This window comes from Zonotrichia albicollis, chromosome 8, assembly GCF_047830755.1.
Source record: "Zonotrichia albicollis isolate bZonAlb1 chromosome 8, bZonAlb1.hap1, whole genome shotgun sequence".
Taxonomy (NCBI): Eukaryota; Metazoa; Chordata; class Aves; order Passeriformes; family Passerellidae; genus Zonotrichia; species Zonotrichia albicollis.
Window position 1 is genome coordinate 8,476,911 of NC_133826.1, and position 18,141 is coordinate 8,495,051.

Genomic DNA, 18,141 nt, shown 5'->3' on the forward strand with positions numbered 1-18,141 from the left:
GTAAATGCCTTAGAAGCCAGAATGCATTTTTGTGTCATGATCATTGAATCATTTTTATGAGAAGTCAAAGAAAATTCATATGCAATCTGTAAAGTTTGCAAAGAGTTTAATTCATCCAGGAAATCATGTGTTGGGAATACAGTACCCAGATCCAGATCAGATATACTTCAGAGAAGCATTTAGGTTTTAAAATCCTTCCTCAAGCTAAGCTGATCTCCAGAGTCTTTGGAGTTTCACCCTTCTCTGGACCTCATGCTCCATGCAAGTGAACATGCATGCCAATGTGTTTCCCATTTCCTGGGGATTAAACTGCTGTGTCTGATGACTCAGGACTTTCCAAAGAAGCAGCTCAGTCACTCATTCTGTCTGAAGTGGCCTCAGGTACCTCAGAGGACATGTTTTCTCTTCCACAGTGATTCATGATTTCAGAGCAGAAGATCAGCTCTCTCTCTTTTCTTTTCTTCCCACAAAGTTAATTAATAATAAAAAATTTCTATTAGTGAATGTTGAAAGATTTTGGTTTCCCACCCATACTCCCAAAATGCTCTGCATTCCAGGAAGAATGAAAAATGGACCTGTGAACAGAAACAGGAGGGAGGAAAAATGGATCAGATGCTGTAGATGGATGTAGGTACAGTTGCTGTCCGGTCATATGGTGGAAGAACTTCCAGAATAAAGACAGTTTCTTCCAGTCGTGATTGCTAAAAACACATGACTACAGTAATCCAGTTTCGGGATTCATAGGTGAAAATTTAGAAAGTTTGGGGCACAGGGAGTATCTGGCAGAAACTGAACTGCATGGGCCTCCCCACTGACCTCTAGCTTAGGTGGGCAGCTATAGGTGATACAGTAATTCTGCCTGTGAAAACTGGACCTTCTGCCACTGTCAGAGGCTCTTGCTGGTCAGGAGAAGCACCTGGAGGATTCACTCCCTCGAGGCCACTGTTGGCCTTGTTATGCCCATCTGTCTGCCTCATGTAGCCCCACCATAGTACACAATTTTTCAATTTACACCCACCATGTTTGTAACTTTTGTCACTTCAGCAAGAAAACAATTGCTTGTCACTTCAGCAAGAAAACATTTGGTCCTACTGGGAGCCAGAGTTGACAGAAGGACTAAATTTGGGATATTTCCCATTCCTATTGCTTTATGGAACATCAGAGCAGTTCACAATTCCATAGTGCCTCTCTCTGTTGGTGGCAGCTTGCAGTGGAAAAGACCCAATTTGGTGCTCTCATCTGTGAGAAAGAGCACACTGAAGTCTTTCTCCATTGATTTCCAGTCAGCTCAGGAATAGTAACATTTTCCTGCTAACCTGTAGCGCTTCAGCAGCAAAGTCATAGACAGGCTCCAAGTGCTTTAGTGCCCAGTGCCTGTCTGGCAACTAGATTTGCATCTGCTGTCATATGACCCCAGCTTCACATTTCCACATTACTCCTGCAAAAATAAAGGCAGTCTCAGAAATTCCTCTGTCAGGACAGCACATCCCTGTTTATGTTTAAAGGGTCAATACCAATCTGGAGTCCCCAGTGATCAAAGTGCACGTTCAGAGATGAGTCTTGTGTTGTGTTTGAAGTGAGCACAGCCCCTGGAAACAAGGATGAAGCAGGAATAAATCAGTATGAAGGATGTGGGGCATTACTTACTTTACATGAAATCCCTGCTGGAAAGACGTGGCTAGTGTTCCAAAGTTTTCCTTGGAGAGTGCTTGGAAGTTGCACACCAGACTATTTGTGGAAAGCTGAACAGTTTCCTATTGTCCGTGATGTGAAACGCTTCCCAGATAAACACTTTTCCCCTCCACTGAAGAAAAACGATAAAGCCTCGGCAGAGTTGCTGGTTTCTGTTGGCATGTAGTCTGTTAAAGGCTATAGTTCATATCCATGCCAGAGTCATTAAGGAGAGGTTCCATTATTGAGTGAAACTGGGATAATCTTCAAGGATGTAATAATGTTGTACGCCCACATCTTTGCGTCTCTGGGTTCATTATACCCCTGGAATGTAAATCCCAATCCACTGTGGATAAACATGGATCTCAAATACTTTTGTGGTATTGTCTTCTCCTGATTTCTGAAAGGGAAAGAAAACATTGCTAGAAATAAACTCACTGGAGTTGTTTAGCCCAGAGAAGAGAAGGCTCAGAGGAGACCTTACTGCTTTCTACAGCTACCTGAAAGGGTTTTACTGAGGTGAGAGTTGGTCTGTTATCCCAAATTACAAGCAGTAAGAGAAAAAGAAAGGATGTCAAGTTGTGCCAGGAAGGTTTAGATTGGATATTAGGAAAAATTTCTTCACAGAAAGGGTTGCCATGCATTGGAACAGGGTACCAGGGAAGTGGCAGAGTCACCATCCCTAAAGGGATTTAAAGGGTGCGTACATGTGGCACTTGGGGACATGGTTTAGTGGTGAACATTGCTGTGCTGGGTTAATAGTTGGACTCAATGATCTCAAAGGTCTTTTCCAACCTAAACAATTCTGTGATTCTACAAAGAGAGCAGTAAATCTCTGCTGCTGTAGTGGGTTTAGGTTGTAACATTGCCTGCATTTGTGGCATTTTAAGTAATTTTAAGGAATTATTCCTGACACCCACAGAGTTAAGGCATCATATTCCATCACAAGGAAGATCCAGTAGTCCCTCCATGAACTTTGGAGAGAGAAAAAGCTGATTTTTGAAATCAGCAATGCTAAGAACCAAAGTTCTATAACACCTTGGGGTAATACTGATGCTGGTTTGGTCCAGGTCCGTGGGTGGCTCTCCCTCTGCTTGTCTTGTCCTGGTAGGAGTGAAGGACCTCATTGTGTTCCGCCTCTGACTCCAGTTTGGTTTTGCTGGGTGCCCCCTCCTTCCTCCATGGTGCCTCCTAGGCTGAGGACCTTTTCCCAGAAGCAGCGTGTGGTTCCACTTGTTGACCTGCAGTCAGGGAATGCAGTAGATACAGATTCACTTTTTGCCACCATTTTATCAAAACAAACCTTGCTTTTCAGTTTGTGACAAAGGAATCATCTTGCTTTCTGAGAGGAATGGGGTTTCTTCCTAATGTTAAGTGGTAATTTTGCACTTGTATCAAATTTGTATGTAGATTAAGTTTTAGGTGGGAATTGCAGCTTCCGTTGACATTTAGCAGGCACTGAGGTTTTAAATTGTGAGGCAATTTTAGAAACATTTCCCTTAAGGAGAAAGGACATAGACTTGAAAGAAAGCAGAGGTAACAAGGGTTTCATTTGTTTGTTTCACAAATGCAGCCATGAATTTAGCACAATTTCTATCTACTCAAGCATTCATACTGATTGCAGTCATTGCCGAATGGTCAGCAATTCCCACTCATGTTAGAGAAAGGCATCAATTGAAATCCACAGACAACCGGAAGTGGTTTAAATGAGGTGATGTAGCTGGAGACTGATTATTTTTTCCCCTTCTTCTTTAATTACGGGAATCGCTGTTCCACTTGCTTCTTTCTTTACCTCTCCTGCCTTTCCAAGAAGCCCTGGTCAGTCTGTGAACCACAGACCTGTGAGGTCTAGGAGTCCTATAGGTTCAACTGCGGTGTATAGAAAAGGGCTTTCCTCATAAAGCCTGACTCCATCATGCTTATTTGCACATAAATAAGGCATACACTCTTTTTTGATCTTTGTCCTTTTTTTTGATCTGTGTGCTACGTGGGATAATTCAGTTCCAACTGTCTGTCAGATGAATTCTTACTAGAAAAGGAAGCCAACAGAGGGGCAGAGTAGTCTCCCCTTCTGTTCAGAACTGACAGGCTTGTGGGGCAGCCCCAAGCTCTCAGTCTCATTGTAGAGAGAGAGACAGATGAGTTGTCCTGCAGTTTTAATTAAAACATCTCACATGGGCATCATTTCAACAGCATTGGCTTCCCTGCAGTTTGAGCTGTATTACAGCACCACCTCATGAGAAGTCCTAGTTTGGTCACTCTCAGTGTTCAGCTTTGTGTAGTGATAAGAAGCTAATGTGACTGCTGGAACCTGTGCCAGATGCCAGGCATAGTTCTGGTGAGTCTCTGACGTCTGTTACACTTGTGATATTACATGTTTTACCATAGCTAGGCAGTGCTACAAGTACTCAGCTGTGATACCCCTCGGACAACGGGCACTTAGAGGAAGGATTTCAGGGCAAACAAACAAACAGATATGCACATATAGTGGAGGTAGGTGAGCCCCTAGAGCTCCTGTGCAGTGAGGTCTCCAACAGAGTTAGGGAGGGAGGCTGCAGGGGCTGTCACCTTTGTACTGGTTGTCATTGTCTCACACCCTTTGCCTGTCAGCTTGCTGAGATGGAGCTCTTTAATGACTGCGTTATTTAATTCTGGGATTCTTAAGTGTACCAATAAAAATAATAATCATAGACATTTCAGTGAAGGAGAGATTTTTTCTTTGGTCAGTGCAAGTTTTCCTGTTTTAAGGAAGGAAGACCTGGAGCCTGTTCTTTGTAACTAGACAGTGAGATTTACCTGAGTTCATTAAAAATCAGTCTCTCCTATGGCCTCAGATATATTCTAGATATTCAAGGTTTGATCTCATAAGTTTCAATTAACAAACTCATAAAACCTTCTTTTCTTCCTTTGGGTTTCAGCAGCAATGTGCATGCTTTGTTAATGAAGAATTATAGTGAAGGAGGGCTTTGTCAGACAGAAAGAGTATTTGATACAAGCAGTTCCATCAGCATGACTTGATACCGAGGGGGAACCCTCTGTGATGTGAGAATAATACATAGAGAGACATTATGTGAAGTCTAGAGTTGACAGGACAGCATTAGACATTAAAGCAAGTGGGGTTTGGAGGGAGAACTCCAAACTTCGTCACGTTTCAAGGGCTCTGTCCATTACTGTACAGTGAAAATGCCTGCAGACAGGCTGAAGTGTGGCCTGAATAGGGATTCTGACAACTGTCCTGTTCTTTTCTTGGAAACACTCAGGCACTGTGATATGGGCAAGGCCAATGGGCTCTAACAACATTTTGGAGAAAGTCAGAGTGCCTCTGTGTTCCTTTATTTAGCTCAGCAGCCATCAGTGGCTGAGCAGATCAGATGTTTTGCAGTGTTGAGAAGAAAAGTGGATTTAGTGTCACAGAAATGTGGAGTCTCTTGCAGATGTGGTCTTCTCATGGCTCTTTGGTTCCACACTTATGCCTGCTGCTGGATTTAAGTGCTCTGTGTCTCTCTCCTTCTGGTGATAGCAGCTACTTAGGAGCCCACGTTATCTGTGTCTTGCAATTGTAAGGGCCTCGACTGAGCAAGGTACTTCAGGAACACAAGTTGCTGTCCTTGCACAGATCTGTGATCCACCCAGTACCTCACTTCAGCCAGGACTCAACTTCCAGAGCATCAGAGGGAAGTGCAGAAAACAGCACCAGGCAAACAGTGAATAATCTGCCCTTAGTTTCAGTCTGAAGTCAGTGAAAAGATTGTAGTCCCTCAAGCTAAGCATTTGTTGCCTTGCTCAGCTGTGTCTCTGTAGGGCTTTTATATTTGAGATATGATAAAGAATATGGGCTGCTGCAGATACATGTTCTCTCTGGAGGATCCAGCAAAAAAGGGAAACTAATTCTCAGTGGAAACAATCTGGGAGCAGAATTCAATTTGGATTGTAAATGAGCAAGATATAAAGTTGTATATTAGCTGTAATTCTACTGTGGAATCAAATCTAGCAGCCCATTTGGTTTTTGGTTTTTTTTTTTGTCAGTCAGCTTCTTAAAATTCATTGCAAACTCAGCAGTCAAAATTTTATTATAAGACAATAAAACATTTTAGTTAACTTCATGTAGCAAACCTTTGGGTGCTGCATGGACATACAGAGTTGTAATTTGAATGTGAAGGCCTCTCTCTCCTCTGTGAAGGCGACTTCCAGGTGTCCCAGGACAGCTGCATGTCTCTGTGCTCCCATGTTGAACCAGGATGCCTGAGCAGGAAAACCCCATCTGGACCTATGGGATAGGGATTCTATCCAAGGAGCTTTAAGTATCACTTCCATAAGACAGCAAGGCACCAGAAGTATCCATATTGCGAATATTTTGCTTAAGCTGAACTACCCAGGCAGAAATAGCTTAGCACTAAATTGGTTTGGTGGTAATAAGACTGTGGAGATTTAGGGAATAGAGCCTGAGGTGAGGCTTGTCTGCCATGAGCAAAGAAGGTTCTTATTTGCTATTTATGTGGAAAATGGAAACAAGACTGGAGGGTCAACCCATCCTTCCTCTGAGGGCACAGCCCATCCTCTGGGGCTGGAGCGTGCAGCTCTCAGAGTTTCCATGAAAGATTCATAAACAAAGGATTATTCAGTTCAAGAACTGAACCAAAAAATCAAGAAGGGAAAATAAGTTCAGAGCAATTTAAAATGGAACATTTTGAGGATGCTTTTGAAGGCAGGAATTGGGTTTTGTTGAGTTTTGTCATTTTTATATATTAGTTCGGTTTTTCTTTTTAATTGAGATCAATCTCTGAACAAAAAAGGGCACTTTGTAGCATGTAAGTCTTTGAAAACAGAAGACTAAAAAAAATTAGAAGCTTTGTTCATAAAATGCTGAAATGAAACATTATGAATTTTCAGAAAGAATTCACATGAAAATGTGGAAATGACACGTTACAAATGTTACAGCTGCCCTCTTTTTTTCAGCAAATTCAGCTTTTCAAGTGCAGAAAGTTTACATTTCTTCTCCTGTGCCTTAGACCAGCTCCATTTCTAATGAAATAGAATAGATAAAAAAAGTTTTACTTATTCCTCTTACTTTATAGTTTCTCAAAGTGGGAAGGAAACCATTACAGTCTGTGTGAATATCTTCACAAACTTTTCATTTCATTTATGCACAGATTTGTACATATATACGTGTGTATACTGAGGACTAAATGTGCTTTCAAACTAAGGTTACAGTTCTTGAGCAACAGTGATTCTTCCCAGAGAAATAGTCTGACATAGATTCAGAGCACATCCAAGTTGGGGGTGGACTATAATCTAATTTAACTACTTAACCTAATTTAAGTGCTCATGAGATGTAGTTGACTATGGTGCAAAAAAATGAAAAAACAATTTTGTTTCCAAGTTCTGTTAAGAAGTTTTAACTTTAGTGTACAGGCCTAAGGCAACTACATCCTAAATAAAATAACCTCATTATAATTAGGCTGATCAGGTGAGAGAATAATCAGGGATTTCACAGGAGTAATCAGGGATTTCTCTTTTGCTGTCTCTTGAGCCCAATTCATCCAGAGTAATTTACAGCACTTAGCCTGAAGCAGCTCAGATAAAGTTTAAGTATGGGGAGAATCTTAACTCTCTGATCTCTGCTTTGCAGTTACTTTCTTTTGCAGTAAAATATATTTATGCTTCTCATCTTGAAGGACATTATGTTCATGGTGTCACCTGGTTATGTGAGTGTGCTCTCAATCCACAGTTTCCATCACTGGAAGGAGGCTCTATGAGCAGTGCTGGGGTGGGTTAGGATTTCTGCCTGCTTTTCTGTTCTTTTGTTTGCTTCTCTCCCAAGAGCTTTGAAAGTCTGAGCTTCATCCTAGTATGGAAGAAGGGAAAAAAAGCAAAACCTCTCATGGGACAGGACTTTGTGGTGCCCATCTTGGGGAGGGGCATGACTCTCTCAGAGAGATGTGTAGGGAAAGCAGAGCCAGGAGCAGAGGTCTCTGTGGCCTGTGGTGAGGGGAGCAAGGGTGTGTGCAAGTGGCTGACGAATTCCTGCCCTCACAAAGACACCCCAACTGGAATTTATGAGAATCCATTCACATTAAAACACTTCTAACTCACTGTCTGACCATCAGCTGGCTGCATCCCAGGAACAGTGGCATGAGGATGAAGCTGCAGCATCGCACATTCCTTGCTATCACCACAGCTTCTCTCTTGATGAAACAAAATCTCCCCTTGTCTGACAGTTCTGAGAACTGAAGCAAGAAAACCTCAGTGATGTTGCTGTGCTTGGAAGCCTGTGCAAAGCATGGCAGTCTTCTGAGCAAAACTTTTCCATTGCTCATGCTGCAAAGTCAGGATGCAAATAACAAATTGGCAGACTGGGATTTCAGAAGATTCTGCTCATATCTGAGGGTACAGAGATGTTACCGCAAGATTGCTGAAAAAAATAAGATTGATGATTTCGTTGTCTGGAAGATGTGTATCATTAGCAAAGGCATACAGCAAGGGCAAGTCCTTCCCTGGCCCTGTGGAAGCCCATGGGGAAGCTTGATGGGACTCAATCCAAACGTTGCTGGTGTTACTCAGGCAGGTCAGGGGCAAAGGCATTACTGGGGTCTGCCCTGCCTGACCTGTGCAGTTTTAAGCCTGGGAATTTATGGAAACAATATATTGCAGGACATCATGGTGTTAATGTAATTTTTCTGACCAGATCCACTCAATAGCCCCAACAAATCCCAGTGATGAGTCAGTTGTCCGTGGTCAGTGCCAGCACAGAGTGACACTGCAGACCACAAGGCAGAGAGAGAAATGCTGAGACAGCCTAATGGAGCATCCAGCTCGGTCCAAACAACTTACATGTTTTGTTTTGTTCTTTTAATTCTTGGAAAGATTTAGAAAAGGATGGCAAATTTCACCAGAAGTGAAAGAAAACCACAGAGGTCTTTGTCTGTGGATTAAGCGTTTTCAAGAACCAGCAAGAATAAATGTTTTCCTGCTTTCACTGCTTTCTGTACCTTAGGACCAAGCCACATAGGATATTTGTTGAGACTCCAGCGTTTTCTTATTTGGGCTTGGTTGTTTTAGAGTACTTGTTTTGCAGGACTGCACATCCCCGGGAAGGAAATTAAGGTCAGAGATGAGAAAAACCCACCTAAGGGCCTGAAATAATTTTCATTTTTCCAAGACCACCCTGTGTGGGAATGATACATTTAAAATGGGTGGAACCTCTAAGCCTGGAATTGTATCAAGTTATTCATGAAAAATCTCTGAGATATTTCAGTGGACCAAGATATTTGGGTGGTACTTTCTCACTCTTTCTTCGGAAAAGGCACTGTGGCCTCACAAACTGAAAACTGGCCTTGCTTTTTCCCTGACTTTAAAAATAACTATGTATCTTAAAAAGCTGTCTCAGCAGCAGTGAAGGAATGGAAAAAAAAGTCCATTATATCCCCATGGTTTCATACAGTGCAGCTGTGCTAACAGAGTGCACAGAGACTGAGACCAGGGGAAAGGCACGAAATAGTCCATGAAATGAGCAGTTGAATCTAACAGTAAAGCTTCACATAATGCAGAGATCGATTGTCCAGGTATCCCATTGCAGATGGCAGGTTTTTGCCTTTATATTTTAGGGGGAAAATCCAGAATAAAAATTAATAAATAAATTCTAGCACTTTTTATTAATAATTTTTTTACTGAAATCAATGAGGAAATTACTATCTTACAGGAAATCTTTCTTACATTAAATTAACATCTTCAAATATTCTTGCAATATATATTTGGTTTACATATCCCTATTCTGTTTTGATTTTCCTTCTGGCAGAATGTCTGTAGAATGAAAGTCCTATATGAAAAGAACCAGGTTTATAATGAATTAATAATATTTTTATAATATTTGTTGTTTATTTTTATTGTAATTATTATTTTTATGTTAATATAGTATAATTATTGTAACTGGATTATTAAATCAGTTTAAAACAATCTTTCTTTTCTTTTAGAGGAGCAAACATGTATCAACATACAGCTTTCAAAAGTCTTAGGTCTTGGTGCAATTAGCAATTACTAATAATTTAAAAAATATTAGTGCACGCATAATGGAATGAATATCAACCAAATGTAATATGCAATTGCCACAGTGGCTCTATTCCCCCTGACTCGACTCTAACATGCTGGTGGTTGGTTTATAACCCTCTTTAGGTTACAGCATTTTAACGTTTCTCCAGTGTTTATTTATTCTCTTCCCAAAGAATGTTCTGAAATATCAAGTTTACAACCTGTGGCTCCTGTGATGGTAGTGGAAACAATTAAGCAAGAAACTTTCAAAGCCACCACTGGGATTTTGATGCCCAAAGTCATTAATTTTAATAAGAAGGGAGCTGCCAGTCGTCTTAAGTGGTTTGTAAAATCTCAACCCATAAAAACACCTCTCTACTGGTTCCAGTTTACGGGGAGCTCAGAGCAAGGTAAACACATGTAAGAAAATAGTAGGTGTTAAAAGGTGGAAAGTACGTGTTCAGATATCCCTAAGACCACTCAAGGAATCAAAGAGCAGCCTCAGCCTTGAGCTGGCACATGGGGCTGCTCCTGCCTGCAGCATCTCAGGGAGTTGCTGACGGATCAGAGCATGAGGCACAGAGAAGGAATTCAATGGAAACAGAAATCTTGGCTACAGCTCAGTTCCAGTGGCTTCCATTGGCCACCCATTGGTCTCTGCTGCCATCTCAGCACCCACAGGGTGTCTGTAGGTGCTTGGTCCAGGTCCTTCCTACCTGCCTAAACTCTCCCGTCCAAGTTCTAACTGCATTATCCTCCAAGCTGCTAAATGGCTGAATTTGGATGTTGGTACTTCACTGACCCACCATCATGGTTGGATAAAAATTAAGAACTCTCTGCTGTGGCCTGAGAGACCCCCCCAGTGCAAGCCTGTGAGTGCCTCTTCATTTACGTGAGTCAGGAGGAGATGGCTTTGCTTCAGCCACGAGCCTGTGCCATAGCTGAGGAACTCTTAAAGGCTTTGAAAAGCACCAAGAACTCTCAAAGGAAACTGCAGCACTGGGGAACATTCACCCTCAACATGAAACATGAAAGAAAGTAAAAATTTAGAACTGGCAGATCTATCTGTGATATAAAATAGAGCAGGGAGTGAGTATGAGTGAGTTTGGAAAGGACTCACTGGGAGTCTGAATGATTGGGAAAAGAAAAAAAAAAAGGTATTTTCTTGTGTGTTTTATTAATAAAATCAACCACGGAGAATTTTAGAACTAGTTTTAGAAAACTTTCTTTTTCTCCTCTATCTGTTGTATGATCTCTAAGAATTTCATGAATGTTGGCTACAAGTGACAAGGTTACTGTAGTATTTGCTAGTGAGTCTTATAGTAACAATATTTAATTATCAGTAGATATTGGAAAGACTTTTGGATGAAACACAATGCGGTGGAAATAGAGGTGACCATCAAGACTGGTATTGTAACAGACTTCAAGAAAGTCAAAAAGAAAAAAAGCTTTCATTAGTAGTAGATGTGACTTTTTTGGAAAAGAACAAAATGTTCCATAAATGAAACATGTGGTTTCACTTGCGGCACATTTTGTACATTGTCACCAATGAAGTTTAGGATTTTTTATTACTTTTTCATTAAAATGTCTTACTGGTTTCACTCAGGAGGCAAAAGTTTTCACGTGGCTTTAATTGTTTCTGTCATAAAAGTCATAGCATCCATGTAATAGAAATAGTTTTGCAGACCACAGCTTCATATTGCCTATTAATTCTCTCCCATTTTCTGTATGTACAACTCATTGGCCCATCCCAGGGACAGGAAAATTTCTTGCAATTAAGACTCAATATGAACTTCTACTGAAGTTAGGGGTGAAAAATAACTTTATGTCAGTCCTGGTTTATTAGTTTTTTGTTTCAGCTATCTTAGCTCCCAATAAGTTCACATGGCTGCCTACCAAAGGAGAGAGTTTATATTGACTTTCTTCTAAAATCAGTGAAACTCTAGAAGATGAAAATAAAAGGTCTTTTTCTGCATCATTCAGTCATGTACAATAGGTTGTAATACTTCAGACAGGATTGAAGAGCTCTGGCAGAATTGTTTCAAGGAGGCTTTGAAAAGGTCATTTACCCCTTTTTTCTTCATTACCTGCTGGAGTTCAGGTCTCACATATCCTATCCCAGCTGCCAAGCTTCCACGGTTCTATCATCAGCCTAGGCTTCCTTCTCCCCAGTCCTGACTGGATGAGGAGATATAATTCTTGTTGCAGTTAAAACAGTGACTTGTTTCCTACAGATGACATCCAAAGTTGGGGAGGGGGGGAAAGGGACAGGATGAAAAAAGAAAAGATAATGAGATAATTTATTAATTTAAGATCAGCTTCTCTTCAGGTATCTGTTTTCCTCAAAGAGAGTTATTTGCCAACTTGGAGCTAGTTTTGTCATTTGACCTTCAGCCCAGCAGGGAAGGCAACCCCTACCACAGACTCTAAGGCCTCTAAGAAGTCATTAAAATACCAGAAAACAGCAATAGATTATCTGTTGCCTTTTCCCCATTTTTCAGTTAAGTGTTTACTTGAAAGCTTCCTATGAAATTCCAGTGCTGTCTTTATTGCTGCCCCAGAGCAAAGGCTTGTGCACCTTCTCAGCAGTCAGGGACACCCACCAAGCAGCGCAGTCTTCTGCTTTCACCTTTGTTTTGGCACCCTTCCTCCTTTACTCATATTTAAATGTTATCTTTTGCAGTTCAAGGACAACAAAGACAAGCCCAGCCTTGGAGGGACTCTCAGTGACAGCCCTGCCCCCTGTCCAGCTTTCTGAGCAGGTCCCACTGGCATCTCCTTCCCTGAAGCCACAGCAGATGGAGGAAGAAGACAGCCTGTCTCCTCACCTCCTGCTGCCCGACAGCATCAGCCAGCTGGAGGAGTTTGGCAGGCAGAAGAAATGGCACAAGAAGCAGCACAAGCACCATCGCCAGAGGCAGTTCAATGACCTCTGGGTTCGGATAGAAGACAGGTGAGTCATGACTGCTCTGGTCCCTGTCCTCTTCCTGCTGGCTCCTCACTCAGTGCTCTTTGCAGATCCCAGATCTTGCTGATTAGACCATAGGGAGGGTCAGACAAAGGCTAACTGGGAGACACAGGGAGAGAGGTGATGTTTTTGTAGCCTAATGAAGAGCTAGGAGGAAAATAGGCGTGTTCATAGGCATGTTTGACCAAAAAGTAAAGAGGAAAAAAAGAGTTAGTGCTTAAAATATTTAAAATACACAAAAACGAAGATTTGTCAGGTTGAAAAACAGGAAAAGAGCAACAATAGAAAATACTCTGTGCTTGTTGTTTTTCTTCCAATAATTCTTTTCCTATCTGTACCAGCAGTTTTCATCACAAAGTCTTGCCCATTTTCCAACCATACAGAATATTCTTGAGAGTTCTTAAGATTCTGACAAATTTGACTTTCAACCTTCTTAACTGTGTTGTGGGGCTGAAATGTTTTAACATCTCAGACTGCATTGAAAATAGCAAACTGAAGCAAAATGAAATACTTAACTAAATCCTCCATGTGAAGAATGGAGGCTGGCACTTTTCCATGGCTATTCCAGTCTTGGTCTGAGGTTAAAAACTCCCATTCAATGTTTGAATAAGAGCCTTCGTGTTTGACCAGGGCTTCTCAATGTGTGCTTTTAGGATTCCTGGGCAATTTATTCTCTACCTCTAAAGCTCTTAGTGCCTTTATGCAGACCAAATCATGGGCAGATAAACACCCACAATGTTTATCGATCTTCTAACAAGTAAAAGGAACTAAGTAATATGTTGGGCACTGGCTGCTCCCCTACACATATAATAATTGTCTTTGAGCATTATGTATTCCCATTTTCATAGCACCTAAATTCCTTGAAAGTCTCTCAGAGATTTCTCTCTTTGCTAAGGAAAAAAGCTTCACATATTTGTGTTTTCAGATTTTTATTATTATTACTATTATTTTTATTCTTTCTTTTTAATGGAGCAGTTACCTCATTTTTTGTAGTTTATTGTTTTCTCAGGGTGAATGATGTAAGGGTTGCTATTAAGGTGGTGCATATTAATCTTAATGTAATAAGGCTGTTTCTGAGGTCTGTGCCAGCCTTGTAAGAAGGATTCATGTATTTTCTTTTCAAAGTGTGTGTTCAGTGCTTGGATTCCCTCCACAGAGGATGTTTAAGCATGAACTAGGTGACATTTTGTTCCCCATAGCTGATTGCCTCAAATACAAGGGACTTTTCTGTCCTCCTGCCTGGGGGCTGCTGACTTGTGGTGTCCCATGGTGTCCCAGCATTCCACAAAGGTCTGTGGTCAAGTTCCCCATGTGTTGTACAAGTAAGGTGTTTAAATAGGTCTGGTGGGAGACTGGCACTTGGGCACAATCTTCCCACCTCTACCCTATCTATCCAGAAAGGATATTGGATATTGGCAGTGGAAATGTGCAGTTGGGAGCTTAAGGTGGTTCTTATGGTTTTTGTGCATTTTGCTGGTTTTATTAAATGTTCTTAGGAAAGGGATTTAAGATGTAGTTCTGAAGGTTAGAGTTAAATTATTTGCTGTGTGCTCCTGTGAGATTTCACCTGAATCAAAGCCTTTTATCCCTCTATTTCCATTTCATAAGGGTAGAGATTGGGGTGAGGAAACACAAGTTTCCGCTCCCACCACGCTGGTGACGAACCAGACACTGTGTGTTGCCTGCCTTGATGAAAGATCCCAGGGAGATATTAGTGGGAGATCACAGGCCTAGGAATGAGGAAAGGCTGGTGGAAGAAGGGAAGCCTGCCTTAGTGTTTTCAGATGGTTTTAGTGCTTCTGCAGTTCTGGAGTAACTTCTGGTGTTTTCCTGGAAACAAAGCAAAACAAAACACAAAAAAATACAAGTTCACTAAATCAGAGACTCACAACCAGCTCTGGTTTTCCCATAAATTGGATGGGGTCTCAACTTTCATAAACCAGCTGCTGCATATTGTGCTTTTGGCAGTTGGGTTTCATCAGCATTAATTGCAAGCTGGACCCTGCACAAAGCAATAAACAGTGAGTTCTCTCCAACTGGTTCCTTTCTGATTGGCAAGAAAAGAGCACAAATGTGTGTCTGTGACCAGACCTTGTATGGTGATCATTTCTGGGAGGAAACAAGCAGGGTGGCTGATCACACAGGCAATAGAGTGTTACCTGTGCAGGAGAGAAATGTGGACTTCTTTGCATTGCCTCAGTAATGTTTCAGCAGGGAGACTTAGCGCTCATTTTTGAAAGGTAATTGGAGTACTAGGGAGTTCTTGCTCTGGCCTGACCCAAAAATCCATTGTGCAGTTACCTACACTTCAGTTGGAGTCCCCTATGTTCTGTATGGACTGAAGTCTCTGCATTTAGTATTAGCTTGAGCTATGGCCCTGTATTTCCAAATGGCTGTTCTTCCAGTTCCCTAACTCACCAGTTGTCACCTGAAACTTGAATTGCTCACCTTTGAGACAAAGTAGAGGGATTTAGGTCTTTGTTACAGCTTTTGGGGGAAAGCTGCATAAAGCTCATTGTTTCCATGCAAAGTCCCCAGGATTCAGCTGTTGGAGCTGCCTTTCAACCTGAAAAGTCAAAGAGAAATATGCAGGTGGAGGACAAATCCAGGCAAATTTAAACCAGGTTATTGATTCCTGTATGAACCTCATTGAACTGTGAAATGACTGTGGTTCATACAGCTCTTTTCCAAAGCTTTATTGACCATGGATTAGAGGACTTTATGAGCCATGAATTGCAGGGCTTTTATGGACTACGCATTTCTAGGCGATCTCATACACTTCCATGGAAATCTTAGGGTGTTTTCTTAAGCTACCAACAGAGAAACAAAGGAAATGAACACAGGAGAACAATCTTAAAGGAACATCAAAGGTCTGACTCCAACCTATAAAAGCCAGGAAATCCATAATTAATGGTTCCACTAAGACTTCAGCTCTCACAGTCATTCGGGTCTGATCCAAGGTTATGGCTACAATCTGCAATGGCCTTGTGAAAAATGAGTCATCATTTAATGCCACACATCATTATTAGTGTTTACTTTCAGTTGTACCTTGGAGATTGTCCTTTCCTTTTTGTTCTGTCTTCACAGCTGAGGCATTTGAGTTGGCACCCCTGGGTGGACAGTGTTTAGATTTGTGTGTTGGACGCTTAGTACTGCTGTGGAGGATGAGAAAGCTTCTGCTCTGTCTCCTCCCTGTCTTTCACAGAGCTAAGATTTGCTGATCTCCTGGGTAATCGGCTGCACTGAAGGCTATTAAAAAATAAAAAATGCTGATGAAATGTGTGGTTTCCTCTCCCTTCTGCCTCCTTCCCCCAAAATCTAAACAAACTGAAAAAGTCCTGCCTGACTGCAGTTTCTGTTTGAAATGGCTTGTCAAGAATCAAAATTGAATGGAGATTTCAAGTAGCAAGATTTTTTTTCTTCAACTACTTGATTTTGCAGAAAAGTGCAGATCTGAAGTCTGTCCTTGGGAGAAATTTGAACTTAGGCAAGACTCAAACCCTGGCTACCTCCCGTAGCCAAAATCCAGCTGGGGCAGCAGGGAGGGGAGACAAAACCCTGAGGCTGCAAGGCTGAAGTTTGGCATACAGAGTATCATTGTTTCTGTTGACACTGTGTTAGCTGGGCTTCCCCATGTAATATAAATAATTAATTACTGATCATGCACTGGCTTTTCATGGTGAGATGCTCAGTTAATTGAAAGAATAGAGAAATGCCTGTGAGGTTTCAGAGTGGTCAGTGGAGGGCAGGTCAGGATTGCACCTTTGCTGTAGCAGGCAAATGGTTCAAGGCTGCCAACAAAACCAGTCCAGGAGAACAGAGAACCTCTCCCAGCAGCTGGGGGGAGTTATCCTGGGACCTAAGGCAAGGAGGGAGGAAAACTCCTGGGAAAAAGGAGGGAGGGGAGTTATTAACTAGGAGGGTGTTATGGGAGGGGTGAGGTTTGGAAGGAGCAATGGCAGCTAGGGGATGTGAAAGAGAGAAGTACAGTGGTGGGAACAAAAAAAAGTAGAAAGGATGTAATGGGCAAGTTAATTCTCACTGCCAAGGAAGAGATCTGGGTGAAGGTGGTGTTTGGAAAGAGGGTAAGGACACACATGCTTCAGCAGGAAAGAAATTAAGGGCAAAGAATTGTTCTCAGAAGAGGAAAAAAAATTTTTGTCCCAGATGTAAGCTTAGCCCTGCAAAAGCTACCATTAGTGGGAAATGAAATGAATTCTCCCTGTAAGTAGAAATGGCAGCTCTCTGATAGCCCAGTGCAGACTATTCAACCCCAGATGAATGCAATAACATCACAAATATCAATTTATTTTGGAGAAGCAGTTGTTTTAGGGGGAAAAATGTATAGCAGTGATGGATGAAGGGAGACAATATGTAATAAACTACACTGAGTTTGCCTATACAGAGTGAACCTTATCAGTTTGGATGGAATTTAAGCACTTAGTCTGTTATCCTTTCTTTCAAGACAATGCAGTGATGGAAAACAGAACTCTGTCAACTCAGACAAACTTTTAATTCCACTTAACTGCATCTGAAAGGTAAATTTCAGTAAATTAATCCAAATTGCTTCCTTTTCACAACACATGGTGCTGAAATACAGTACTTAACTTCATTAAAGAAAAGACTGCTTTTATTTAGAGGAGACCTAGACACCTTTGAAGTCTAACAGGTAAATTGTGGTCAGATGATTTCCCTTCACATGGTAGCTTTGAGCTTGAAATTTCCATCACTGGGGCCTTGTTTGTTTAAATTACCCTGTCTGCCTCCCTGGTCAGGACACTGCCTGAAGAGTGCCTCCTGATGCTCATGGGGAGGGGGATCACTGCTCCTCCAGCCTGTGCAGCCAAGGAAGCAGTGTCACCTTTGCATTTGTTTGCCCTGTGTTCAACCAGGGATGAGGACACAGCTTCAGGACTTCTCTATCTTGCAGGGCGTGGCATGCAGATATCTACAGTCAGCAGAAGAACTTCAGGGTTTGTCAGTTTGGGTGCAAGAGCTTTCTGTGATATGGAATGGTCCCAAAACACCTCCTGGTTCCTTTGTGGAAGGTGAACCTTTATATCTTGAACTGGCCTAAATTCTGCTCTTAGTTTGCCCAATTTTTTTGAACCCTAGTGGATATACAGTGTCCAGAAAAAGACATTTTGGGCAGTTCAGCAGTGCACCAGTTGGTCTTTCTTCCTCCCAGCCCTGCCTGCCTCTGTCAGATATGCCATCTTGCTTCTGTGAAGGCATCCTCTGCTCCTCCTGAGCAGAGAGCCAAATGAGGGAACACAGCATGTTCCCCTCCTTAGTTTTTTCCTGTTTCTATTTGATCCTTCTTTAAGGTGAGCAGATGGCTCCTTTAACAAGCACTGGCTCTGGCAGTTCTGTCATCATGCCCTTTGCACAGCCCCAGGTACACGAGCCCTCCAGTGAAAGTAAAACAGGAGCACGGTGTAACTCAGTGCAGTAACAAGAGGTAAATCTCCTGACTG

The 18,141-nt window shown here is 41.8% G+C and overlaps 1 protein-coding gene and 1 long non-coding RNA gene across 2 annotated transcripts in view; one reads left to right on the forward strand and one right to left on the reverse strand.

The window, feature by feature from the left end:
- Nucleotides 1–18,141, forward strand: part of TRABD2B (TraB domain containing 2B) — a 259,936-nt gene that overhangs the window by 226,877 nt on the left and 14,918 nt on the right. The window contains exon 6 of the mRNA XM_074545840.1: nt 12,380–12,649. Within this exon, the coding sequence (XP_074401941.1) occupies nt 12,380–12,649 (270 nt within the window). The remainder of the gene's footprint in view (nt 1–12,379; nt 12,650–18,141) is intronic.
- On the reverse strand, nt 997–14,537 carry LOC141729836 (uncharacterized). The gene is made up of 3 exons (XR_012581276.1): nt 11,784–14,537; nt 2,710–2,912; nt 997–2,071 (listed from the first exon to the last, which is right to left on the reverse strand). It is a non-coding gene; the product is annotated as an uncharacterized LOC141729836 (long non-coding RNA).